At 50.9% G+C, this 28,000-nt stretch overlaps 1 protein-coding gene across 1 annotated transcript in view; it reads left to right on the top strand.

Moving 5' to 3' along the window:
- EVC2 (Ellis van Creveld syndrome 2) overlaps window positions 1-28,000 on the top strand; it is a 137,477-nt gene that overhangs the window by 322 nt on the left and 109,155 nt on the right. Inside the window, exons 2-7 of the mRNA XM_012662838.1 lie at window positions 11,484-11,538; window positions 12,634-12,800; window positions 15,346-15,414; window positions 17,264-17,450; window positions 20,603-20,712; window positions 25,161-25,214. Of these exons, the coding sequence (XP_012518292.1) occupies window positions 11,484-11,538; window positions 12,634-12,800; window positions 15,346-15,414; window positions 17,264-17,450; window positions 20,603-20,712; window positions 25,161-25,214 (642 nt within the window). The remainder of the gene's footprint in view (window positions 1-11,483; window positions 11,539-12,633; window positions 12,801-15,345; window positions 15,415-17,263; window positions 17,451-20,602; window positions 20,713-25,160; window positions 25,215-28,000) is intronic.

Raw genomic sequence — 28,000 nt, 5'->3', positions numbered from 1 at the left:
CTTGGCTTTGTCTACTCCGCGGCGAGGAGGCCCCTTGGGGCAAAGAATCAGGAAGGGAGGGCAGGATCGGAATAGGATGCGTCGTGGTCCTTAGGTGTATCCCGCTGTGGCCAGAAAACTTCCAGGAAAGGTGGAGACTTTCTTCGCCTGTGGCGGCTGCGGGGTTGGACTTTACCCGCATTGCCTGGTTCGAATCCACTCTGCATCCTATCCTGCGAGCTCTGTGACCTAGGGCAGACCACTTCAGTTCGCGTGCCTCCGTTTCCTGATCAGTACAACCTGGCCGTTGCAGCGTCCGCCCCGAGGGTCCTAGTGGGTTAGGTGCGTTACTGTACCCAGAGCGTTTTGCGTAGGCAAGCCCTGGGCCAGAGGGTAGCGGCTGTGAAAAGAAGAGTTGGGGTTGTGAAGTAAAATAAAATTTTAAGGCTCACCCCCCCACCCGCTGACTGAATGGACCCCCTCGTGGCCAAAGGAATATCCTAAAACTAAATTAACTGCCAGGAGGAAGGAGGTCAGACATGCCTCATCATGCTCCCCTTGCTTCTTGGTGACATCCTTTATAACCCATCAACAGGCCTAAGGGTATGCAAGACAAACCTGCAGGTCCTCAATTTACACAACAAATATATGTCTTGTGGCTTGTCTCTGATAAACAGCTCCTTATGTTGAAACATTCCAAACCTTTAGGCAAAGCTTCATGACTTTAACCAATTACAACTCAAAGAATCTTTAACTCACCTATAACCTGTAAGTCCCCGGCTTCGAGATGGCCCACCTTTTTGGGCCAAACCAATGTATGCCTCCCACGTATTGATTTATGACTTTACCTGTAACCCCGGTCTCCCTGAAATGTGTAAAACCAAACTGTAACCCAGCCACAGCGAGTCCACTTGCTCAAGGCCTCTTGGACGTGGCTCTGGGTCATGGTCCTCAAATTTGGCTCAGAGTAAATCTCTTTAAAATTATTTTACAGTTATTTTACAGTTTGGTCTTTTTTTTCCGTTGACAGGGTTATTGACTGGACTTTTATGTGACTGCACTCTCCTGGCCAATGAATTTAGCCACTGCCCCCCTCACCCTGGCGCTCTGTCTGTGGTCCCAAACTTGGGATCCTCTTAAGGGAGACTCTGCTCCCTTCCTGTCGTGTATTGTCTAGACAAATACTGTGTCAGTGCACTGAGCTTTAAAAAGGCCAGTGACAGACCATTTGCACAGGGTCTTTGTACTTGTATCTGCCCTGTGAGGTGGGAAGTCTCTGGCCTGTTTTGCAGGTGGCAAAAGCAAGGCTCAGGGAGCTGTGTCCCCAGGCCTGTCCTGTGCCCACGTTGAGAGCATGCACTCCTGGACTTATCTGCTTTGAACATGCTCTTCCCTCTGGGAAGCCATGCTGGCAGATCCTGGCTGACATTTAATAGGCACAGTGCCTACTGGGAAGGGCCTGAAGCCATCCTGGACCCAGGTGAGCCCAGGGCACTTCTCTTTCAAGGGCCACCCTGGCCCTTGCAGGAACCCAAGAATGAGCACCTCACCTGGGCCCAGGCCCTGCCCACACCTGTTCTTGTCCAGAGGGCCAAGCCTCCTTCCTCAGTTGGGGCTGTCTCAGATGGTTGTGCTGTGTACAGGATAGGGCTTGGGTCTTGTGGGTCCCTGCCACGGACACTTGTTCTCCCTGCCACCTGGGGCAAGTCACAGCCCCCAGGGCCTCACTCGCCCTTCTGAACAGTGTGTAAGACCCATTTCCAGTGTACCTGTTAGGTGTTCTATGTGATTATTTGAAGCCTTCACTCATGTCTCCTTCCTTCCAGCCACCATTAATTTATTCATTCAATTTATTATACTTATTTATTGCACCTTTTGCTAAGTCCCATGCTGAGTGAAATGCCTAATTGCACACGGTGACTGGGTGCTGTGAGGAGGATGGGAGCCGTAAGGTGGGGGGGGGTCACTTAATTTGGGAGGTCAGGAGGAAGAAAATTCAGTTGAGACTTGAAGGGTGAGTGGGTTTAGGCAGGGAAAGAGTGGAGAGAGGACATCGCAGCTGGGCTGGGCTTGGCGTATTCCAGGTCTCTGGCCTGGTGCTGCTGGGACATCTCTTGGTGAGAACATTAGCATGGTTGGGGCTGTCTGTCTCCTTTGCTGGACTCTGAGTTCCTGTGGGCAGGGTCTTTATCTTCTTTCATTTCTTCATTTGATGCTTACCGAGAATGCCTCCTATTCCGCAAGTGTTCTTAGAGTGGGGTCTGGGGACTCCTGGAGTCACTGGACCAATTAATTCGGGGGTCCACAGAGTCAGCGCCGTTTTCATAGTAATGCTAAGACGTTATTTACCTTTTCCACTTTCATTTTTTTACAAGTGTGCGGTGGGGTTTCCAGAGGTGACATAAAGTGTGATATTGCAGCAGATTTAATGTAGAAGCAGACGTGAGAATCCAGCTTCTTCCATTAATTCAGACATAGATGAGATTTGCGAAACAATGTCAATCTTCTTTTTATTTTGGAAAATGTTATTTTTCATAAAATGTGCTATTTATGTTAATATACAATGGGAATATCATTCTTATTTCAAATGAATTAATAGACATTTAAAAATAATCCCTCTAATTTAAATACAGTAAATATTGGTAAATATAATCTGCACAAACAGAAGCTCGTTAGAGTCCTCAATAACTGTTAAGCACGTAAATGAGTCCTGAGTCCAGCGAGTTGAAGAATCACTGCTCTGTAGCAAGGGCTGTCTGACGCCCCTGGGATTTAGAGATGAAAGAAACCACCGTGCCCGTTTGAAAGAGAAATACGCATATCAGAATAAGGTCCTTTCATAATTTGTAACACTTTTTAACGCTCATAGCATCATTTTGTTGTTCTTTTACTCGAAATACCAAACAACAGTAATTCAGGTTGGTTGTGATGGCAAGTTCAGTGGATTGAATGTGTCTCAAGTTGGGTGAATTTATAGAAAATAACTAAAATAATAATAATAAAACCAGATACCATGTGACATTATCTGCTATATTGCATACTTACTGTAGATTCAAAACTTCAGCCTTGGAATTCTGAGTTGAGAAAACCAATCCTGAAACACTTTATGAGACTTGGTCAGGAAAGGTAGGGGTCTTCGGAGGCTTCTCTGCTTCCCCTTGTCTTTTAACGGCTGGAGCACCCAGGGCTCAGTGCTGGGCTCTCTTCCCTCCTCTGTCAACACTACCAGCCTTGGTGATCTACCACTGACAGCTCCCAAATTTCAGTCCCCGCAGAGGCCTTCTCAGAGCTTCTGCACAGATCTACCTGCCTACCCGCCATGGCCCCTGGAGGCTGCCAGGCACCCAGAGGTCATGCCCCCGTGCAGAGCCTAGATCCCACGTCTCTCCTCCCTTCCTGCCAGTGGCATCTCTGCCTTTCCTTTAGCTGGGCCCAAAAGCCTTGGTACCATTCTCATCTCCTTTCTCTACACCTCACATTCTCTCAGTCTGCCAGTCGTGTGGATTCTGTTTTCCAAACATATCCGGAACCAACACAGTTCTCCCTCTCTCTACAGCCACCATCTTGGTTCAAGTTACCGTCTTCTCTGTGGGACCCTGTGGAGCCTCCTGACTGCCCTCCCTGCTTCCGCCCTTGTCCACTTCTCAACAGAGCCGCCAGAGCGTCCCATGTAACACAGCCACCTCATGCCACTCTTCATGGGGTAGCCCACCAGTGATTGCCCGTTGTACTCAGAGCAGAAACCGAAGTTCCCGATGTGACCTAAAGTCCCTACATCACCCTGTTACCACTCTGACTGCATGTCTTGTGTCTGTCCCCCTCACACACTCCACTCAGATGCCCTGGCCCACTTGCTGTTCCTTGGACACTCTCAGCATGCCCCCACCTTGGGGCCTTTGCACATGCTGTTCCCGCTGCCTGACGGAATGCTCTTCCCCCTGTGGCCTCTTTTTTCCATACCACTCTGTTTAAAATGGCAGCCCCCAGCACTCTCTGCCCGCCTTTTGTTCTCTGTTTCTGTCTACTGCTCCTGTCACCTTCTGGTATACTATTTACAATATGTACTATTTTGTTTATAACTTTCCTAATTGGTGTCTTGAGAGTAGGACATTTTTGTGTCTCATTCGGTGATATATCCCCATTTTCAAAATAGCACATAGTAGGTGATCAAAAACACTTGGTGAATAATGAGTGAAAGTGAAGTCGCAGGCTGGTGCGAAGTGGCGAGGCAGTGGCTGAGGGCTGGGCACTGGGCTGGGAGTCTGGAACGTGTGACTTCTTGTCTCAGCCCTACCGTTACTAGCTGTGGACACTTGGCCATTTCACGCATCAATTCCTAAATATTTATCATGTACCTCTGATGCTTCCGTGCTGGCCCCGGAGTATAGCAGTGAACGCGACGCAGTGCCTGCACTCACAGAGCCGGGGCTCAGGCCAGCTCTGAGCCTCACTTTGTTCATCTGCAAAGTGTTACCTCTCAGCATTATCACAGAGATGATAGTAATAATAGTAATGATACAGTAATGATCACGGTGATGACAGTTACAGTGATATATAATAACAACAGCAATGCATAATAATAATAGTATTATGTTTACTACGTATTTGTAATACTATGTGCTGGGCACTATGCTAAATGCTTTATATACATTATCTAGTTTAATCCTTTAAAAGTCCTTATGAGGAAGGTATAATATCCCTATTTTACAGATGAGGAAACTGAAGCTACAGTGGTTCCAGTGGGGTGAGGTTGCCCACCCGGATTCTTTACCCCAAAGCACTCAGTGGCCAGGTTCTACAAGAAAATTCTTTGTAAACTTGAGCATAGATGTTATGGTGAACTAATGGGCAATTACAATAGTTTCCCAGATGGTCTAAAAGGGCACTGTCCACTACACTAGCCACTAACCATATGTGGCCACTTAAATGTAAACCTTTCATGTGCTAGATGGCCCCACGTGGCTAGTGGCTACCATATTGGACAGCCCAGAGTCTAGAACATTTCCATCACTGCAGACAGTTCCACTGGAAGTACCCTGGAGGAGGAGGAGGCAGTGAAGGGGTGAGTGGGGACGAGGCCTGAGTCAGTCATTCACAGTGGCTCTGGAGGGCCTTCTACGTGCCAGGCTCTGGCCTGGGCGCTTGGGATACAACAGGACAGGACAGACCAAGACCAGTCCTCGCTCTTGAGGAGCCTGCATTCTTGGAGCAGGAGAAAGACAGCACGTGATCGTGTTGCTGCGTAGCGTGGCAGGTGGTAGCTGTGGAGATGTGCACAGTGTGCAGTGGACTGGGAGGGGTGGTGGGGGCACTCGCTACCTGGGCAGGTGTGTGGGGAGGTGCCTAAGGAGGTGACAATTGAGTGGAGCCCTACATGGAACGAGGGACGGGCACGGCCACATCTGGGAAGAGCTTTCTGGTCAGGACCCTGGGTTTTGTTCCGAGTAAGATGGGACGCTGTGGGTGGGCATTGGCCAGGAAAGTGACCCACTCCTGGCCTTGCCAAGCACCCCTGGCAGGTGTGGGAACCGCAGAGGTGTAAGTAGGAAAGCCAGCGAGAGGTAGGGGCTTGGGCAGACCGTGGAGGGACGTGGATGGGGGCTGTATTTTGAAGGTAGAGCCCATGGAATTTGCTGGGGTTGGTTGTGGGTTGAAAGAGAGAAGAGAGGAATCAAGGACAAAGCCAAGGAGTTCGGTCTGAGCACATGGAGGAACAGAGATGCCACTGGCTGATGTGTGCAAGCCTCGGAGGAAATCAGGGGTGTTTCTGTCTTGTTGAGTTGGACGTGTCTCTTGGGCCTGCAGTCCCCAACCCCCGGGCCGTGGCCCAGGACTGATCTGTGGCCGGTTAGGAAATGGGCTGAGCGTCCCCCTGAGCTCTGCACCCCGCCCCCCACCCAAGGACACCCCCCTACACCCACCGGTCGTTGCAAAAATTGTCTTCCATGAGACTGGTCCCTGGTGCCAAAAAGGTTGGAGACCACTGTCTTGGGCATCCCAGTACTGATGCACAGTAAAGTGTTGGATGATCAGTCTGGATCTGGGGGTAGAAATCTGAACTGGAGATTTTCGCTGGGGAGTGGTCAGTGTGTAAATGGCCCAGAGGAGCTCACCTTGGGAGTGAGTCTTGATTGGAAGGAGTGAGATCCTTGGGCCCAGCCCTGCAGCAGTCCCAGGACTCGTGGCCAGGAAGACGAAGGGAGCCGGGGAAGGAGGTAGGGAATGTGTGGCCAGGGTGAAGGGAACAAGAACTGTGACTGAAAGGTCAAGGGAGGAGAGTGTTTCAGGAAAGGAGAAAGGGCTCACCATGGACAGCAGAATAACGGCCTCCACAGATGTCCACGTCCTGACCCTAGGACCCATGGATACCTTAGGTTGCAGGCGATGGGGACCTGTCATTGTACATGGGATTCAAGTGGTTAATCAGCTGACCTTAACACAGGAGCATATCTGGGATTATCTGGATGGTCCCAATATAGTCACAAGGGTCTTTAAGTGTGGAGGAGGGAGGCAGGGGAGGCCGGGCAGAGGTTGCAAGAAGGTCGCGAGATGCAGTGAGGACTCCACCTGCTGCAGCTGGCCTTGGAGATGGTGCAGGAGCCTTGAGCAGGACTGTGGCACCTGTGGAAGCTTAAGAAGGCCAGGACACAGATTCCCCGTGGAGCCTCGGACAGGAGCCCAGCTCCGCTGGCACCTTGACTTTAGTCTGATGAGGCCTGCGCTGAACAGCTGACCTCTAGAGCTGTCAGAGAATAAATTTGTATTGTTTTAAGCCACTAGATTGGTGGCAATTTTTTATAGTGCCCGCGGGAAACTAGCACAGACACGTATCAAATGCGCGGTAATGTGTGCAGTGGGAAGGAGAGCTGGCCATTTAGCGGGGCCTTAGGGTGGCTGTGGTGACCTTGCTGGGAGCTGTGTCACCTTGGAGAGAGGGATAGCAGGGAGGGACAGGGTAGCATTGGAAGGTGATGTCGGCTGGCACCTGGCATGGTCCCTGCAGAAGCAGGCTGCTCAGAGCCCTCCCCAGTCTGGGGACTGCAGAAAGGACACGAATGGGAGGTGGCCAGAAGGCATTGGGCTGAGACTGCCCTGGGAGCCACAGCGAGCCTTCCCCATGATGGTCAGCCTGGGTCCCCTGCTCCCTGGGAACCTGCCCCTTCCTCCTGAGTGACAGTGTCACTGTAAGGAGAGCTTCATCCCTGGGTGATATCAGGGGCCAGGTCTCCTTTGCCGGACGTGTGACGGCTAGCACAGTGCTTGGCATGCAGCAGGTGCTGGCTGGAAGAATGGATGGAGAGTTCCAGGGGGCAGTAGGACGTACATTTATGTGGTGTTGGATACACCATGGCGCCGTGTCTAAACACCACTGCCCACATTAGAGAACCTCACAGATGTATTTGTTCTTAATTCGTAGACTTTATTTTTTAGAACAGGTTTAGATTTATAGAAAAATTGAGCACATAGTTCAGAAAGTTCACATATATCTCCTCCCCCCCCACGGTTTCCCCTGTCGTTAAACATGCATGAGTATGGTACATTTGTTGCAGTTAATGGACCAGTATTGATAAATTATTACTAAAGTGCATAGTTCATTCAGATTTCCTTAGTTTTTACCTAATGTCCTTTTTCTGTCCTAGGATCCCATCCAGGATCCCACCTTACGTTTAGTTGTCACGTCTCCTTGGGCTCCTCTTGGCTGTATCGGTTTCTTAGGCTTCCCTTGTATTTGGTGCCCTTGACCTTGACCTGAGGAAGACCTCTCAGGCACCCTGTAGGATGCCCCATTCTTGGAGTCTGTCGGGGTGCATGCTGTCAACGTGACTCACCACTGTTGGCGTTGACCGGGATCACCTGGCCGGAGAGGTGTTTGTCGGGCTTCTCTGTCGTGAAGTTACCATTTCCGCCCCTTCGGTACAGTCCTGCGCTGCGTAATGCTGTTGCAGTCGATGATGGATTGCATAGACAAAGGTGGTTCTATGAGGTTATATTAATAATATCAATTTTTACTGTGCATTTTCTTTCTTTGTCTTTTTTTCTTTTTTTTTTTTTGAGATAGTCTCGCTTTGTCGCCTGGCTAGTGTGCCGTGGTGTTAGCCTAGCTCACAGCAACCTCAAACTCCTGGGCTCAAGCGATCCTCCTGCCTCAGCCTCCCGACTGCCTGAGACTACAGGCATGCACCACCACACCCAGCTAATTTTTTCTATTTTTAGTCACCCAGCTAACTTTTTCTATTTTTAGTAGAAACAGGGTCTCTCTTGCTCAGGCTGGTCTCAAACTCCTGACCTCAAGCAATTCTCCTGCCTTGGCCTCTCAGAGTGCTAGAATTACAGGCATGAGCCACTGCACCCTGCCTTTACTGTACGTTTTCTATGTTTAGATTTGTTTAGATATGCGAATACTCACCGCTGTGTTACAACTGCCTTCAGTATTCAGTACGGTAACGTATTCACCATAGTACAGGTTGTAGCCTAGGAGCAACAGATTGTAACACAAAGCCTAGGTGTGTAGTGGGCTGTACCATCTAAGTCTGTGTTAAGTACACTCTGTGATGTTCACATGATGACAGTATCGTGTAACAATGCATTTCTCAGAAGGTGTCCCGGTGTTCGGCGATACGTGATTGTGCTATACTTGCTGGAGGGAAGTTGCTGTGCGCAGCCTGGGCGTGTGTTTTTATCACGACATGTCTTCCTGCCAGGTGGCAGTAGAGACTTAGTCAATGCGAGCATGTTATAGCACTTTCTGGCAGATGGATGTATTCTCCTGGGGAAGATGCTTTTCTCTACCTTGTAGAGACACTTCATGGGCTAGCAGTTGTCCCAGGCACACCCATCTGTCCAAGGATGCTTCCGGGGATGGTGTTCATGTCAGGGGTAAGGGGCCTGGAAGCCAAAACTGCAAAGGAACACGCCCGCACAGCAGCCCTGTGGCCGGGCTCCCGTTGTTGGGTGCCTGTTACTGTTGTCGCAATGACACGTGGCATGTGCTCCTCGTGACAAGAAATGAAGCAGTGTAGCTGGCACGCAAAACAGTCTTCCTTTCCTGCCTCCTCCCGCACCACACCTCTCCCCAGGTGGCCAGTGTGAACACTTCACTATGTCCATTTCCAGGCTTTAAAAAACAGTATAGTGTTATAATATATTATATTTCCATTATATTACTAAATATATAATTGCAGATTAAATTTATAAAGATTAGTATCAAATAAGTTGCAGAATATGTAAATATATTGAAGATATAAATATATGTATAAATAAATACATGTAAGATAAATATAATTATTAAATATGACCAAATATGTAAACATCCTATTTTTATTAAATGAGAGCACATTATTTATAATTTTGTGACTTGGAGATTGATATAGCTTAGAGTCCATTCTGGGTAAACATAGATATGCTTCGTTTATTATTTATTTAGCTTTGTTTTTAGTTGTGGTAAAATGCACATAACAGAATTTAGCATCTTAGCCATTTTTAAGTGTATGGTTTACAGTGTTAAGTACATTTACGTAGTTGAGCATCCAATCTCCGGGACACCTTTCCTCTTGCAAAAGTAAAACCCTGTCCCCATTAAACAGCCCCTGGTAACCACCGTCTACTTTCTGTCTCTATGAATTTGACTACTTTAGGGACCTCGTATGAGTGGAATCACACAGGATTCGTCCTTTTGCGACTGGCTTATTTCACTTGGCATGATGCCCTCAAGGTCATCCATGTAGCAACACGTGTCAGAATTTCCTTTCTTTTCCAGGGTGAATTCCATTGTGTGGATAAACCACATTTTGCTTTTTCATTCGTCCACTGATGGACACCTGGGCTGCTCGCACTGTATTGTTGAGAATCTTGTTGCTGTGAAGGCGGTCGTGCACGTGTCTCCTCGAGGCCCTGCTTTCCGTTATTTTGGGTATACACCCAGAAGCGGAATTGCTGAATCATGTTGCTTCATGCTTCTTAATGGCTGCATAGTACTCCGTAGAATGTTTGTACCACAATTTATTGTTTCTAATAGGATTCTTTAAGCTGCCTGTGACATAAGCCCCACATGAACAAGCTGAGGCCAAAAAGTTGGCTTCATAAGTCAGGAATTTGGGGGGCGGGGCGGTGAGGCTGGTTGGGTCTAGCTATGTCAGTTTTCCCTCCTTCTCTCGCCTTCTGCCTGTCTCCTCATCCGTGTCTGCATTTTCCATCATGCCATCTGTGTCTCTGCATGAGTGGATGCTCTGTTCTGTCCCTGTGGGTGGGCCTCCTCCGTGCCGGGGGAAGCTGACCCCCAGCGTTCGTGGCTTACATCACCCCAGCAGAGCTGCCCTGGCCAGAGCTGTGTCCAGCGGCCTGGAGGCCTGGAAGGACTGGGCCTGAAACACACGGTCACTCCTGTGCCCATGGGGATGGGCTTATTCTCCAAGTAAGTCCACAAAAAGGACACAGGGAGAGCTCTCCAAGTGAACAAAGACAGTCGACACAACTGTGTCCTATCTGTGCTGTCGAGTCCCACGCATTCCCACACGAGGGCCGTGTGAACCGCAGCCACGTGAACTAGCCGTCGGAACTGGACCCCGCAGCCAGGCCTGGCGTCCCCTCAGCTCTCATGCACATCCTTTCTCCTTCCGTGGCACAGAAACCAGTGAGTGCACGCAGGGTGAGCAAACCAGCACCAGGCTGCCTGCTCGCAGAGCTCGGCTCTACCCTGCGTACCTGAGGGACCTGGAGGGAGTTACCTAGTTACCTAGTCTGGGGGTATTACCGTGAAATAAGGATAACACTTCACTGGGCTATGTGGACCACTCGCGCAGTTCGCGTGGAACGCACAGCACAGGGCCTGGCACGTGGAGAGGGCTCTGTCCAGGGCAGCTGGTATTACTGTTATTGTTATTATTCAGTAGGGAGATCTGAGACTTTCTAGAGCCCAGTATTTCACATAGATGGAGTGGAAGGGTTTGGCTGGGCTCAGTTTGGACACATTTTCATCACTAAATGAGGCTAAGCAGGCTGGGAGGAGGCTCTGAGGTCACTTTTCAGAAGAGGGATCTGTCTCAGAGAGGCTGAGAGACTTAGCCAAGGACACATAGTGAGCGAATGGTTCCAGCTGGAACCCAGTCCTCTCCACTCCCTGTCTAGTGTTTTATCTGCCACTCTGGAAACTTGCAGGATCTTGGGAATTCCGAGGCTCTGGTTTATCCAGGGTCACAGGGTTCATGAAAAGCAGATGTGAGATTCGAACCCAGGTCTGTCTGACTATGAGACATTTCGGCCACGAAACGCTGCCTCCTAGACACCTCCCAGAAGCGCAGCTGTGACTGAGCTAACACTTCCCGTGGGACGGAGGAGGGAATCCGTGCTCAAAAGCTGGTGGGGTGGTTGAGGTAGAATGGTATACTTTAGACTTCTGGATAAGAGTGCAATTCCTCTCTGTGCGAGCCGTTTACGAAAATTACTTCCAACCGCTTCCTACAAATATGTTTTTCAGTTAATGATTTTGTGCCTTTTGAATTTTTTAGGACTTGTCCTGCATGATTTGGTCCAATGTGGAAAGCTCTCACTTTAAGACTGCAGGTAAATTTTTCTTCTGGTTGATTTTTCCTGTTTTGACCATGAAAGCCTTCTCCCTCCTCCTCCCTCCCACTCTGCTGACCTTTCAACATCTCCCTACCGTGGGCAAATAGGTTGTTCCCTGACCTTTCAAAACTAGGGTGGCCTGTCCTCTCCCAAAGCTGGCTGGAGTGTAGTGTCCAGCTAGGTGGGCCTGCCTTGATTCACCTCTGAAGGAATCTTGTGAGTAAAACGCAGGACGTGTGGCTTGGCCAGGTGTGTCACTCCCCATGGCTGCAGTGTGGCATTCAACTGGCCACTCAGACAGCCCTGACTGATTGGAATCCCGACCACATTCCCAGGCTGGGGGAACTGAGGCTCCGAGAACTTAGCTGACCTGTCCAGGGCCCGCAGCTGATCAGCCACCAAGCAGCGTTCACTCAGGAGAACTGATGGCCCAGCCAGGACCTCTTAAGTGACATTTCTGTGCTTTACACATAGCGCTTAAGAATTTTCCAAATATGTTGATGTAGATCAATATATTCTAGAGAGAGCCGTTTCACGCTGGATGGCTCAGTGGGCATCTGTGCCTGGCCGTGCACAGATCCTCCTTAAAGGGGTGGGTGGCAGCGTTCGCTGAGAGCTCACTCTGCAGGAGGTAGGTGCTCAGAAGGACCTGATGAGGTAAGGCTGACTGCTCATGTTAGAGTTAAGGAAAGTGAGGCACAGAGAGGGTAGGGGATTTGCCCAAGGACTTGTAGCTGGAGGGGCAGCACCAGGATTCACACACAGGGCCGTCCGCTGCCACGTGTGTGAGAATCGCCCGGGGACCACCCTTGCCCAGGGCCTCTGACTCCTGGGTGGGGCCCCACACTCCAGATGGGGAGACCACACTTTGAGAAACACTCTTCTTAGGCTCTGTAGCTTCCTGAAGAGCATGTGGCGTTTTCCTGGCAAAGAGGTTATAGAAAAGCCATTCATTCATTCGTTCATTAGCTCATTCACTTGTTCAGCAAGCATTTCCAGATGCCTTGCACGTCCACGTCGTCTGCTCTGGGTTCGACCACTGGGTCTTGGCTGTCCTCTGCGTCATACGACATGTGTGTTGCTGTTTTGCAGCTGAAGCACCACTTGGAACGGAATTCAACAAGAAAATTGAAGTCTTTTTCCCACTCCCGACTTCTGCAGCCTCCAGTGGGCCGTGGACTCATTCCCTATTTGCTTTCATACCTTCATGGCCTAAGAAGACCTTATTTAAAAGAGAGTCTCCTGTAACACACCGCCTGGTAAGTAACACGCTCAATACTTGAACAAAATACCACAAGTGGGAAAGAAACCAATTTTGAGCCAACCGTGTATAAGATGTCACAGGCTTTTGTTCCTCAAACAAGCCCATTCCTCCTCTTTCACAAATATAGTTATCATTGGGAAGCAAATCCATTTATTTTCCTGAAGTGTCATTTCTGCTGCACAACATAGAGTGTTTGGTTGGCTAGGAGGTTTGAGTCAGAGCATTAGGCTGCCTATCTGGTGTTCCTACAGCAGGGCGGGGTCTGCTTTAACCAGACCGATTCATTCCTGGCTGTGGAAAGATGCTGCTGCCCATAACGGCAGAGGACGTCGAACACACACTCGCCACGTGCCCGGAGCTGGGCTTAGCACTTTAAAGGCATAATCTCATTTGAGCCTCATGCTGAGTTTGTAAATAGGTGGTATTATTGTTCCCATTTTACAGACAGGAAATCGAGGGTTAGAGAAATTAAGGAACTTGTTCCAGGGCCCGCAGGTAGAAGGGGCAGAGCCTAGGTTTGAAGCCCCTGCTCTCAACCGCTCCTGCGTGCTGTTGCTGTTGTTTTATGTTCTGTTTTGTGTGTCGGTTCCCCAACGTAAGGTTTAAAGGCTTAGAATGGTATGAGAACCACTGGGCTCGGGCAGTGGGCTGTGATGGCCATGAACCCCTTCTTGGCCCCTTCCTAAGGGGCTATGTTAGTTTTCTGGGGCTGCCAGAACAAATTAACACAAACTAGGTGGCTTAAAACCACAGAAATGCATTCCCTCGCTGTTCCGGAGGCCGGCAGTCTGAAGTCAAGGTGTTGGCAGGTCAGCCCCCCTCGAAGGCTTTTGGGGAGGGTCCTCCCTGCCTCTGCCAGCACCCGGAAGCTCCAGGCCTTCCTCAGCTCTGGCCGCGTCGCTCCACGCTCTGCCTCCACCTGCACTTGGCCCTTTCCTCTGTGCCTGTGTCTTCTGCTACATGTGTCACTTAAAAGGAGGCTTGTCATTGCAGACAGGGCCCCTGGGTAATCCAGGACGATCTTATCGTGAGACCCTTAGCTTCATCACATCTTCAGAGATCCTTTTCCAAATAAGGTCACATTCATAGGTTCTGCGGATCAGGATGTGGTCTTATCCTTTTGGGGGCCACATTGAACCCACTACAGGGATCATCGTTCTTTCCCATCCTCTCAAACAGCAGGTCACTTGTCGCCTCACGTGGCAGCACCCTCCATACTCGGTTGCCACCTCTGCATTTATTGCTCAAATAATTACATTTATCAATTATTGTTTACAAGATGCTCTCTGAGAGTCCGGATGGAGGCCAGGTCTCTGCTTGAGGGCTCCGGCAAAGGCTGCTTAGGGCCCTGGCGCGTGAGAGAGGCATTAGGGCAGGTGTAGTGGACAGAAAGCTGCCCAGTCCGGAGGCCTGAGTTGGCTCGTGCTGCTGCGTGTCGTCAGTGTCCTCTGGAACGTTGCTTCCCTCTCTGCCTTTGCTGAGACTCTGCACAAGGAGAGAGTTATGCTGTGGAGAGGGGATGTGTTGTAGAAGGATCTTGGGATTTGGAGACACGGGCCTGGGTAGAGTCTCAAGCTTCCTGCCTGTGTGACCTTGGGCAAGTGAGTTAACCTTTCTGAGCCTTAGTTTCCTCATCTCTAAAATGGGAGTGATAGAATTCACGTATGTAAAGAGGTGGGCCTGACACCAGCACTGGGTAAGTGACAGCCGTTGTTATGATCGTGAATGTCACTGAGGGCTGCCATGGGCTGACTTGGGTCCAACTCGTCACACTGCAGGCAGGCAAGGCAGAGAGCCGGGAGCGTGTCATCCCAGCCAGGAGAGCCTAGGAAAGCTTCCTTGACGGGGTAAGGGTCTGGTTTGGTTTAAAGGATGCGTATTGATACTGCAGGGGCCAGGGGCCTGGACTTGGGGGTGAGGGCGGGGGCAGAAATGAACAGATAGTGGTTGTGGTTACGTGGGGAGCAGAAGCCTGGGCTGCCCAGGGCTGCAGAAGGCTTGCCTCTGATGGGCGAGCCCTGGCCTCCCTCCGAGGATTGTCATCAGGGGTCATTGCAGGGCTACAGGGGGCCGGAGCAGGGTGGGTTCTCTGTGTTGGCGGTGGGTGCAGCCCACGGAGGGGCCACCCCCAGCACTCTGCCCTTTGTTCACTGTGTCCCCACTGTGGTGTGGCTGGTGTACTAAGTCAGCCCACATCCCGGAGGACAGGGTACGTGCTCCGATCCATCCCCAAGCGATTTCTTCCCAGCTCTGCTCATGTTCCTCTGGCTGACATGTCAGCTCTGGTTTGCCGAGTCCCTGTGGCAACAGGTGTCTTCACATGCGCCAGGCATACCCTGCGGGGTAATCTCATGTCCACGTTATTCTTTTCTCATGGTTTTAATTTCCAATCTTTTAATGCTCTTAACAATCAAGATTACTTATGGATTAGCAGAAGTATTCTACCCTCCTATTAAAAGTTCATCATACTATACTTTTTAAAAAATATGGATGGCATGAACTGTTTTTTATTTTCTAATAATTTCTATATTTTATTGTAGGATAGGGACCTTTCAAGAGAAATTCAAGGGACTTCTGAGAATGGAGTAATTTTTCAGAAATGTGCACTGGTAAGTTTCTGTAGATGGCTTGTACTTGAAGAGAAAACACTTGGATTTTGCCCAAATCATGTTAGTAGAGTCACGTATTTAAGAACTGGCAAGTCATGGGCTCACTAACCCGTGTCTAGACGCGTGAGGGATGAAATAAACAACGAGGGATCTGGTATCTTACACGGCAATGCTAGGACTGAGATTTTTCTGTTTTCGTAACAGGTAATTGTCAGTGAAAATCCACAGGGATCGTTTAGAATGAGAAAGAAAGTATGATATATTTTCTTTCAGATTATGAACATTAATATGGTCCCTGGCAGTTTAAAAAATTTGTTGAAGGTCATTTAGGTCTTTAATCTTATTAATCCTGTGAGATGGTTCACTTCTTCCTCCTGTTGGGGGTCCCTGACACCACCCTCAGGCTCGGTGATTTGCTTTTGGGATTTACAGAACTCAGAAGAGCCACATGCTTCCAGTTAGGGTTTATTACGGTGAAAGGATACAGATTACAGTCAGCAAAGGACAAAGGTGCCTGTGGCAGAACCCGGGAGGGACCAGGCTCAAGCTTCCCATTGTGCTCTCCCAGTAGACAGTGCGGGCGGTGCTCCGTCCCCCAGCAGTGATGTGTGACAGCACAGACGGAATATTGTCAACCAGGGAAGTTCAGCAAGCCTTGGTGTGCAAGGTTTTTCTCAGGGCTCTGTTTCGTGGGCGCGAACCACCTGTGAGACTGACCTCAGTTACTCACTGTCCAGCTGCTCCAGAGCTCGCATGGATATAGCGTGGCCCAAGGCATGCCCCACAACTCACATTGTGGGCATCAACTATCTGGTGAGGTCCAAGTCCCCAGATATGCAAAGCACTTTAACTAGGCAGGGTATTCTGCTGGCTTCAGAGGTTATCTCCCAGGACCTGGTCAAGGGCCTGCTTGGAGTGTGGAGGGTTTGGGCAGCTCGAGTCTGCCGAGTTAATTCTTCACTGCGCCGCCCTCGAGTTTCCACAGGCCCTCAGCTACCCTGCCTTCCTTCCTGGATGCAATCAGTGTTGGTGGTTTCTCATATGTCCTTCTAGAGATGTTTTCTGCCATATGCATGTAATTATGAGTGTGTGTGTACCTGTATGTATACATACGTGTACCTTCCTCCTCTCCCTTTTCACATGGTTGGCAGCATACTACACATACAGTTCTGAAACTTACATTTTTCACTTCTGATATTCGGGAGCTCACTTGTCTTGGAACACACATTGCTGCCTTCGGTTCTCTCCAGCTCCTGTATCTGTTTCCACAGAGCTGGGGAGAAGGAGTGTAGGGCTGGTGGGAGGTAAGCTGGAGAGGGGAGCAGGGCAAGGGAGCAGACCCAGGTGGTGATGCTGCCACATGGGCTGCTGGGCAGCTTCCAGGCTCGGAGCCATTCACGTGCTAGGCAGAGCCGGAGGCCAGCGAGCAGCCCGGCTCGATCCTGGGGATCCTGTGGCCGTCAGAGACCCTGGGCAGTGCTCTGGGGCTGGGGCTGAATCTTCAAAATTCCTGAGTCCCAAAGAGCCATTGTTTGCTTTTCTGCGTGACAGTGACTGTCCCAGTCTGACTGTGGCTCTGCACGTGGGTGTCTTCTCGTCTAAGATGCTCCGCAGGAATGATGTCACTACGTTTCAGGGTCTCAGTTTCTTTGAAATTGTCTCCAGGCAACAGCTTGGCAAGTGTGGGTCAGAACCCTCCGGGGGCCTTTGAAATCAGACAGAGCCGGAGAAATTCTCAGAACCTCTGTGAGTCCGTTATTCTCCTTCTTCCCGGAGACCTGACACGTGACGTTTTAAGAAGCTGGACTTGTCAGCAAATCTGCCCTCACTCCGTCTCTGCCTGTCCTAGGTGTCGGGGCAGAGCGGATCACAGACGGCCCACGTGCGACTGCTTGTTAACAACACCAAGACAGCCCTGTCAGCCGACCTCTCAGACCTGCTCTTGCTGGACAACATCACGGGCCTCGCCGTGAGCGGGTCGGTCGGAAACAAGACCTCGGGCGCACTCCAGGCTTTCAGAAGGAAGTTTCTGCAAGGTAATAGCGGAGTGTTCTCAGGTCGGGGACGGCGGGTGACGAGGGCACTTACAGGTATTGCGGGTGACGTGCTTTGTATGGGGCACCTTCTTCAATGCCTCACACGTGTTCACTCGGCTAATCCTCACAGCAGATCTTGCTGGCAGGGTCTCAGAGGAGGAGACCACCACCCCGTATCTGTAACCCCAAAGCTGAATTTCTCATTTACGTTAGAGAGAGGTTGGATCTGGGGAAAGAGTTGTGGGTTTTTAAAAACGTGTATTCACTTTTCTATCATGAAACATTCGAAGCATACACGAAGGTGGTGCTCGCAGCGAACTGCAGCGCAGCCGCCATGCTGGCGACCAGGATCAGCGTTGTCGGTAGGGTGAAGAGTTTGTTTTGGGCTGTGCTGGACCAGGAAGTGGGGTGGGTTGACATCAGCCTCAGAACATGTTCATGAGATGTTCAGGCATGTTCATGTGTGTCCAGGCATGGTCAGGCATCTTCACTGGGGCCACCTCACTGCTGGTTGGCTGCTTGTAGAACGTGCCACCATCACTGGTTGGCTTTCAGCGGTTCGGTTCCTGAGGTGAGCTGTCATTGGTTAATTAAGCAGGTTTGAAACCAGTTCTGGGATTCAGTTATTACCGTGGCTTCGGAACTGGCTATTTCCCTAGGAGGGCGGAGACGTCCTTTAGTCTTAGTAGGTCCCTCATTTACAGATGAAGGGACCAGAGTGTCTGGGAAGCTCGCCCCAGGCCAGGGGGCTGCAGACAAGGCTGAGGTTCACATTCAGGCAGCCTGGCCCCCTCACACCCCGTAAGCATCACACTTTTCCATGTGCGAGAACTCTCACTGACCCTGTGCTCGTGTACTCATGGCCCACGTTGCTCATCGTCCTGCTGCTCTTTCCCTCTGCGCCCAGATAAGGCCTCGGAATCCTGCTGCTCTCGACAGAAGCTACTGGTGCAGCTGGTGCACAAGTAGCGACCTTTCCACTGCCTCTGGTTTAAACGTGTCATAAAAATTGTTCTGTGTCCCAGCTAAGAGACTTTCAGTGCTTTCCTTCCTTTGGTGATATAAAAATAAATAAATCTCCAGTTCTTAAGCTTGTGTTTGGAGAATGGAGCATGGGGCCCTGAACAGACCACAGACTCAGTCCCAGGCGGACCTGCATGTGACTCCCAGCCTGGGTACATAGTACCTGCACGGCTTCTGGAAAGCTCCTCATTGCTCTGAACTTCACATGTCCTGTGTGTACAGCAGTGCCTTGTAGAGTCATAGAGATGGAATCGGTGAGATAATGTCACCTGGCACTGTTCTGGTGGAGGGAAGGTGCCCCACGCCCTCCCCAGCCCCTGGCCCCGCAGCGCAGGCCCTTGTTTGTCCGGGCTCCTGCCACGCCCAGCTGGCTGGCTCTCACCTCTCAGTGTCCGCTGATGCCCTCGTGTTGGTTGCTTCGCTCTGACTCTGTGCATACAGGTCTCTGCTTTCCAGGGCCTGGCCTGGTATCCCCTTTTCTAGGAAGCCTTATCCAGCCCCCCACCCCAATGTCACCCTCTTGCCTCCCCGCCCCCACTGGAGCTTCCCTGCTCAGGGTCACATGCCATTCTAAGCACTGTCCACGCATGAACTCGTGGAATTCTGCCCCAGCACGTGCACGCCACACATCTCTGAACCTCAGCTCTCCACCGGTGCCCTGAGCGCCATAATAACACGTACCTGCAAAGGTGTCGTGGGGACAAGGGAGCTGAAGCATCAGTTATAACATGGCCTGGCCTGTGGGAAGCGCTCTGGTGTTAGTCGGTATTTTTGTTATTTTTATTCTTGTCGCTGTGTTCTTTTTGCTATTTATGCCCCTGCGTTAGCTAGCTCTGCCTGCGAGGCTCCACGGTCCCTGCGGCAGCACCCAAGTCACACTTGTCTGTGAACGCGCCACTCTGCCAAGGGATGTGTCATTGATTTTCATGTTGGGGCACAGATGACATTTTTCCTCAAGGAAGAAGTAGGTGACTACAAAGCAAATAACTATGGAATCAAACGACCAGTGAGACCTGAGTTCATTGACATTCTGATCCTGCTGCTATTATTACTACTGTTTGGAGCATTTCTTCCATGAGAAGCAGTGTTGTTTAGGGGAAAGGTGATGGCTCCAACCTGTCAGCTGGGTGATCCCAAGCCCCTCTCCCTCTCTCGGTCTTAGTTTTGTCTTCCACGTGTTGTAGGGAGTGACGTGTTCTCCATCCTCAGGGCACTATGTGGTCAGCTGTGTTAATGTACATGCAGCCACATGGACAGCGATCAAATCACTGTGCCCGGGGAGGTCTGGCTACGGTTACCTTCCCCCATGTTATCATTTTCATTACTGTATCTTATCTTTATCACCTTACCTTCATTATTTTAGCTTTTATCCTTATATAAAATCAGCTGGGCACAGTGGCATTTGTCCATAATCTCAGCTACTCGGGAGGCCGAGGCGGTAGGATCACTTGAGCTCAGGAGTTGGAGGCCAGCCTGGGCAACATAGCAAGACCCCATCTCTAAAAACAAAAAATTAAAAAAATTAAAATGCTAAGGAGTTCTAAAACAAAAATTCCAGTGATTCCTTAGGCTCAGTGCTCATTCTCCTTTGTTCTTTGCTGTATATATTTTTAAGGTCTCCATACATTGAGAAATGAAGCATCCTGTAGCATAGTGGGGCTAAAATGTAACCCCTGTCACAGAGGAAGGCAAAGTTGGAGGACAAGCTTAGGTGAGAACAAGGACTGGCACAGTTGGAAAGGATTCCTTTCCCACTGGCCACGTCGGACCACGGCCCCCAGTTCTGGAGGAGCCCCTCTCATGAGCAGGTTGCCCACCCAATCTTACCAATCAGACGAGGTTTGCTGCACGGTGACAGGCGCAGGGAGTCCAGGAGCAAATACACTCAGCCTCTCCCCAGTTTCCCGCTCAGAGAATTCTCCCCTTCCCCTGCTCACAGGTGCGTGCAGGACAAAGGTGCTGCGGGTGTCACCGTGCTGGTGGCCTCCCTTGGAACCTCCAAAGCAAGATGCCAGCCTATGTCTGGAGGGCGGTGGGGCAGAGGCTGGAGGTGGGCCCAGGGGTGGGGCTGGAGGTGGGTTGAGGTGGGGCCAAACTCATTCCCTGACGCCCTGCTTCTCTCTGAGCAGTGGGGGACGCCTATGAGGTCAGCTACACAGCCTCGCTGCAGCCTGGAGGCCTCGGGACCGGGGAGAGCCTGATGCTTCCTGCCCAGCTCACCTTTCAGAGCTCATCACTGGTATTCCCTTTTTTCCTTGGATTTCTGTCTTGTCACTGCCATGTGAGATTGTTTTAGAAACACTGACTCCAGGGCCCCTGCCGTGAACCTTAGTGACACCCATGTGGCCTTCAGTAAGTTACTTAACCCCTCTGGGCCCTACACAGGGTTCCGATAAGACAAGCAATGGCTACATGTTAATCTCTCATCACTGTGCCTTGCACACTGTAGCACCTGCCCAGTAGTTCCCGTTAATATTCGTTCTCCAGGCCGCCGTAACAAAGCACCCCAGGCGACGGGGCTTAAAAGCAATGGAAATTTGTTGTCTCACAGTCCAGGAGGCTGGGACCCTGAAATCAAGGTGTCATCAGAGCTGGTCCCCGCTGAGGCCTCTCTCTTAGCTTGTAGACTGTGTCTTTTCCCTCAGTCCTCACACCCCTCCGGGTGTCTGGGTCCTGATCTCCTCTTCTTAGAAGGACACTGGTCAGATTGGATCAGGGCCCACCCCAGTGACCTCATTTTACATTTATTACCTCTTTCAAGGCCGCGGCTCCAAATGCAGGCACGTTCTGAGACGCTGAGGTTTGGAACTTCAGCATGGGAGTCTGAGGACACGACCGAGTCCCTAACGCCGCGGCTGCTGGTCCCTCCACTTCTCACTTGCCTCTCTGCCTCCACGCGTGCAGGAGTGCTGGCCGCACGCGTGTCCACGCAGCACTGCTCACCCCGGCGCGTGCTCGAGGAGACCGGTCCTCGGCTTCCTTTTGTCTGTTAATTCTGGCTTCAGCCCCTGGAGAAAGGTCCTTTTCCCCGATGTGGAAAATGCAGCTCAGAGCATGGCTGTGACTGCCCCGGGTCACGTGACAATCAAAATCTGGCCCTGCAGCCACCGGGCCACTGGCCCCTCCTGGGGGCTCTTTGCGGCCCTGCAGCTGGAGGGCCTGTGTGGTGTTCCTGCTGCAATAAGGGAAAAAACCTTAGATACTTTTAGATAAAAAGCTAAAGACCAGACACGAGAAAGAACACAAAGCTGTTGGAAATGACAGATCTCCTGGGAAATAAAAATTAAGTATAAAGTCAAAAAGCAGAGGACAAAGAAAGATAGGAATAAAATATCCCAGAAGAAATATACCATCAACAACCTCAGAGGACAGGAAGCCGAGTCAGTTAAAATCAAAATTTCAGATACAGCAAGAGTCAGAAAGCAAGTCAGAAGCTCAGAGTGAAGCGGAACCAAAGCCTCTGTCTCCTTAAGCCGTGAAGCACTGAGGCTCCCGTGGGAGGTCTGGGGCACGGAGGTGGCTCCCTCACGCGCTCCAGGGCGATCTTCCTCTCTCTCCTGTCTGCTGCTTTGCTTGGCTCCTTGTCTGTGGGATTGGCTTTGACCCAGTGACCCCCCAGCCCGAGAACGCCAGCTCCACGAGACCATGGCCCTCATCTGTCCTGTTCGCAGCTGCGTCCCCAGTGGCAAAGCGAGAGTCCTGTGCTTGACAGGTGCTCAGCAGCTGTTTATTGAATAAATGAATGAACACATCAGTGAACTAATGAATCTTGGGCAGCTTTTTTTTTAAACTTCTTTGAGTCTCAGGTTTCTCATCTGTAAAAAGGAGATTTTCTATTAATATCTCTAGGCTTCTATAGGGTTAAAGAAAATGATGTAGATATACAAATGGCCTGAAGTTTCCTTCTTTCTCTGGGCCTTTAAGACTCTGCAGCAGTTCCATGGTCAGAGACTGAAGGACAGAGAGCAAGGCTCACCTGCCCACTTGAAGATTCCAGAGTTCCAAGCTTCACTAGCTGGAGTTCTAGGGCCTGCTGTTAGACCACCAGTTTCACCCCACCCAGACCATGCCGTAGAAATGAGTTGCAGAAGGCACTCGGCCAGTGTTTGCTGAGTGAATACGTGTTGGAAGTTGGCAAGAGGCTCCTGTGCCTAGTTCTCAAATAGTTTCACCTGGTTGGACTTGTAAGTCCCTTTGGGTGACTCCTGGGCTTTTGGCTTTTTTTGTGTGTAATGGCATCATCATAGCTCACTATAACCTTGAGCTCCTGGGCTCAAGTGATCCTCCTGCCTCAGCCTCCCAAGTAGCTGGGACGACAGGTGCACCCCACGGCACTTGGCTAATTTTTTAAAATTTTGTGTAGAGACAGGGTCTCACCATGTTGTCCAGGCTGGTCTCAAACTCCTTGCCTCAAGTGCTCCTACTGCCTTGGCCTCCCAGAGTGCTGGGATCACAGGTGTGAGCCACTGCGCCTGGCCAGCTCCTTGGCTTTCATACATTATATAAAGAAGGTCAATGTGTGTTTGAGGCTAAAAATGATGAGACCCAAAGTCTGAGTGAGACTTTTATCAATTCCACATGAGAATGTTTGTTTGCTTTGCTGGTGAGCCAGTCATAAAGAGTCTGACGCTAGGAATGGGAAAATAAAGGAATTATTTTAGAGTGCAGTATGTGCACAGGATGAAGTCCTTCACGTTAGTGCAGATCCTTCAGAGGCTGGGAACCACTGCCCCAGCTGTGTTTTCAGAAGCAATGCAACTTCTCTGGCCTTCTGTTTCCCCACCTAAAAAATGAGAGAAGTAGGAAGCCTCCTCCCAAATCTCTTGTAGTTCTGCCATTTTAGAACTGTACGAGAGTGTTGGAGGGGCAATACAAACAGTTCGTCACTTATTAAGAGCCTGCTCTCAGCCAAGCACATGTAATGGTCAGAGCAAGAGGTAGGTACTGTCAGAAATGCATTGCATTTATGTCTGGAAACTGCTTGCGTAACGCACACACAAACACACACACACACACACACACACACACACACACACACACACACAGGTAATGCACACGGAGCCACCAAATCCATGTGGGTTAGTTAGATCAAAAGGACCAAAAGCTAGAATGTTCATCTCAAGTTCTTTACACCATATTATATGAACTTTATGTCCACCTTATAAAACTGTCACTATATCCGACGTGGTCCATGTTTTCGATTTCGTGCTAGCATCTAAAACCTGCTTCTCAAGTCTTGAAGCTGATGTCGTAAGTACAGAGGTGAGGATTTCTGTTTCGCAGGGTTGAGGACAAGCTCTGTGGCACACTTTACACTCCTGTCTCTGTAGACCTTGGATGTCAGAAAACACAGGAGGGAGGCCCCCGAGGAGGGACGAGCACAGCAAAATGTGGTTGAATATGGGCCTCTGAATTTAGCCTCAGGCGTTCAGCCCAGGGGAACCTGAAACTTGGGACAGCAAAAGTATTCCAAAGCAGAGGCAACTCAAGAATAGAAAGGTACAAGTAATTGCCTCATAGTTGTCTCTTCTTTAAAGAATCATATTCTAAAAATACTCCATTGCCCCCCTAAAAAAGAGGACTTCTAGTATTTCCGTTTCCTTGAAGCCTGCATTAGGTTGCCTGCTAGCCATGGTGAGGGTGGGATTCCCCAGTCTCCCCAAGGCTGCCTGTGTAGCATCTGCAGGGCATGGGTCAGGGCATTTCGTACCTTGGCAGGACCCTAGGTCAGGTTAGGGAAGACCAACTCAGTAGTATGTGTGATGAGAATTATACAGAGGTTGCGTAGCTCACTGGATTCCAAGCTCCAGGGCCCAAGGCCAGGATGATACTACCACTATTGCTGTTGCTACTACTGCTAGCTACTACCGCCAACGGCAGTGACACTTTTACAGCACTATGTACTAGTTACCCTTCTAGGTCTATATTAACTCATTTAATCCTCACAGCAACACTATGAGTTGAATTTGATTCCCATTTTACCGATGAGAAAACTGAGGCACAGAGAGGTCACTACCTTGCCCAAGGTCTGGCTGCTGGTGAGTGATGGATAAATTCAGGCAGCCCGGCTCTAACTACCAGGCGACACTGCCTTTCAGTTGCAGGCTCTCTGCCTCTGCCCCCAGGAAGATGTGTGTTCTCGTGATGGGTCTCCCCAGACACCATGTGGTTGGCGATACAGGCGTAACATTCACCCTTCATTTTTCCGTTTTCCATGTCTTATCAGAGGGGAATATTGGAGGGCATTGGGACTGGGCCCAAGAGGAGCTGGGGCTTGGGGGGTTCAGTGCATTTGAATGAGGAGAGGTGAGCACGAGCAGTCCTGCCGGAGCCTGGGGTTCCGTCCACCTTTGCCAAGGAGGCAGACCTGGAGAGCGGGAGCGGCCTCTGCTGGTCCCAGGCCCGCCTGACCCCAACCCTAAGTGTGTCACACAAGGGCTTGGTGCCACGACTTTCTGGGCTGCAGAGGACCTGGTGTCTGGACTCGCACGGCCTGCGTTGGAAGGAGGGTCACAGTCTCAGGGACCCTCCCCCATGAAAGTGAGATCTCTGCACGCTGCAAGCCACCCAGCAGCCAGGGCCGACGGTGGCTCCAGGCATGGGAGACTGGGGATTGCACCAGATATTACCCCGTAGGTCAGACCCTGAGGACTGTTGACTAAGGCATTTTCTTTTTTCCTTTTCTAGAACAGAACACAGCTAAAAGCCTTTTTTACCATAACCGTAGAAGAAAAGATAACGGTAAGAGAAACTATAATATATGACCCAAACACCCCGCCCCACCTGTCCCCATATGTCCTCGTGTGCCTGTGCTGTGCTGGTCTCCTGCCTGTCTTCAGAGCCAAGGGGAGGGGCCGCTGCTGGCCTTGGCCCCCCAGAAATGCATTGAGGTGGCGTTCTCCCCCTGTGGCCTGAGTCTGTCTGCCTGGTTTCCCAGGTGACCCTCCACTTGGACAGGACGGGCTGGCCATTGGCAAAACAGGCCGAGGCTCCGCTGCCAGTCTGTGCTGCTGTTCGGCGGCACCCCTACCGGCTGCTGGTGACGTTTTGTCTTCCCAGATCTTCCCAGAACGCTACAGTCTGTGGGCGGGCGTCCCAGCTTCTGCTATTCACCGTTCGTACTTCCCGTGTTCGTTCGTCGGCTTGACCATTTGCAGCTCGTACGTCACTCGTTCACGTGTTCTTGAGTGTTAGTTCGCTATGTAACACTTCGCGTTTCTTAAGCACCTGCCGCGAGCCAGGCATTCTGAGCGATTTACGTGTGCCAAGTCATGTAATCTTCACCACAATCTTGCGAGACAGAGTCTATTTTGAAATCATCTGCATGTCGTAGATGGAGACACCGAAGCACACTAAGGTCAAGTAATTTGCCCGAGATACCGTGGCTAGAATGTCAGAGTCTCCAAACCAGCCCCAGGTTCGATGATCCCAGCACGACCCATGGACTTCCATATCCGGTGGTTGTCCTCGTGGCCATGATGTATCACAGCGAAAGGACGCAAAGCTTAATCAGCAAAGGGGAAAGGTGCACAGGGAGAAGTTTGGAGAAAATCAGCCGCAAGCTTTCAAGAGTCCTCTCCCAGTGGAATCACATAAGCTTCCCTGTCTGTCAGGGAAGCTCCTTAGAGACTCAGTGCCGGGGTTTTCTTGGGCGCTGGCCACGTGGGCACCCTCTGCTTCGCAGGTACCAAGATTCCAGACTCCCAGAAGCAGGCGTGCAGCACAAACTGCATTGTTTGCACAGACGGTTTGAGAGCAGAGAGCCACTTTTATCAGAGAATGATGGATCCCTCCCCAAATCCGTGTTCCCAGATGCAGCCAAGGCCCAGCCTTGCAGCAGGGCTTTCAGAGGGTGGCAGTCCTGGGCTGGATATGTTACCTCTCGTGTGCATGGCTCATGAGTGGTAGAACCAGGATTTGAACCCAAGTGGTTTTGCTCCAGAGCCTTCCTGTCAAACAGGGAGCCAGAGTCCTGCAGAGAAGATGAAGCTGGGCTTTGCCTTTAGCAAGTGGACAGTTCGGTGGGGGCAGTGCAGACACACAGGGCACAGTCTCGTTGGTCTGTGGGCTTCTGGCGGTGACGCTGTGTTTGGTTCACCTGCGTCCCCACCAAGTGTTACATTAGGTGGCACTCAGCAGGTGAATACCCCTGATTGAGATGATTGTCCCCATGACTATACCATAACAAAAGGTGGGATGTTCACTTGGTGGGTACTTGCGAGCACCTCCTCCAGGCCCCAGGCTCCGCCGTGTGGGTGCAGGTGAGCCAGGCCCACACAGGCCTTCAGGCGAGGGTCCGTGAGACTGTGACCCCTCCTTCCAATGCAGGCCATGTGAGTCCAGACACCAGGTCCTCTGCAGCCCAGAAAGTCGTGGCACCAAGCCCTTGTGTGACACACTTAGGGTTGGGGTCGGGCGGGCCTGGGACCAGCCGAGACCACTGTCGCTCTCCAGGTCTGCCTCCTTGGCAAAGGTAGACGGAACCCCAGGCTCCGGCAGGACTGCTCGTGCTCACCTCTCCTCATTCAAATGCACTGAACCCCCCAAGCCCCAGGGACTAGGTGCCTCTGGGATGCAGCCCCACCTGCCCCTGGTTGAGCTCCCCCAGCTGTGGGCCACCGCGGGGAGCTCACTCTCGAGGGAGGAGACCAGGGCTAGGGACGTGGCAGCCCCACAGGGAAGATGTGGGCATGACAGTCTTGGCCCAGAAGACCTGGCTCTGAATCCCTGCCCCTTTGCTGACTGTGTGTGACCTCAGGCCTGGTGCTTACCTCACTTTCTCCAGCTGTAAAATGGGGATAACAACAGTATTCGCGTTATGGGAGTTGTCGAGGTAAGTGGATCTATGCATGTAAACACTCGGCACAGTGCCTCGAGTTTTGTAAGTTCTCCATAAACGTCCCTTGTTGTCATTGGTATTATTATTACGTACACATGAAACAACACAGCTATGCCAAGGGTTCTGTGATCAGTGAGAATGAATGTTTTGTACCAGGGTCTCACATGCAGAGGCCCCTGGGGGTAGGTATGTGTCAGGCCCAGTGTGAGATTTTAGGGAGTAAATGGAGTTGGGGGAAAGCCCGGGGACCCACCGCCCATCACTCCCATACCCACCCTCTCGCCAAGACATTAAATGAAGAAAAGACCAAACAGTGCACACAGTGATTGCATAGTTATGAGTGAATTTGCAAGCTTATGACCTGAAATTTAGATTGTTTGTACTGTGGATGGCGCCAGGAGAGAGCGCGATGTGGGCCTGGGGGTGCTGGCAGGCTGCCAGGAGGAGGAAGAATTCAGTTGGGCCTTAAAAGTAAGATTAATAGCTAAAGGTGGGGAAGGGGTATTTTAAAATACGCAGCTGAAGATGCGACTTCAAGGCTAAGCCCTTGTTGACTGTTGCTCGGACGTGAACCCACGGCTGCGGGGTGAGACTTGCTCCAGGACGGGGCATGGCCCTCGGCAGTCGTAAAGCTGCCGTGGGCACCTGCAGAGGTACCAGAGTCACACTGGGAAAGCATGGCGGTGAC

This window comes from Propithecus coquereli, unplaced genomic scaffold (assembly GCF_000956105.1).
Source record: "Propithecus coquereli isolate 6110/MARCELLA unplaced genomic scaffold, Pcoq_1.0 Scaffold785, whole genome shotgun sequence".
Classification (NCBI taxonomy): Eukaryota; Metazoa; Chordata; class Mammalia; order Primates; family Indriidae; genus Propithecus; species Propithecus coquereli.
This window is presented reverse-complemented; position numbering and strand designations above follow the sequence as displayed.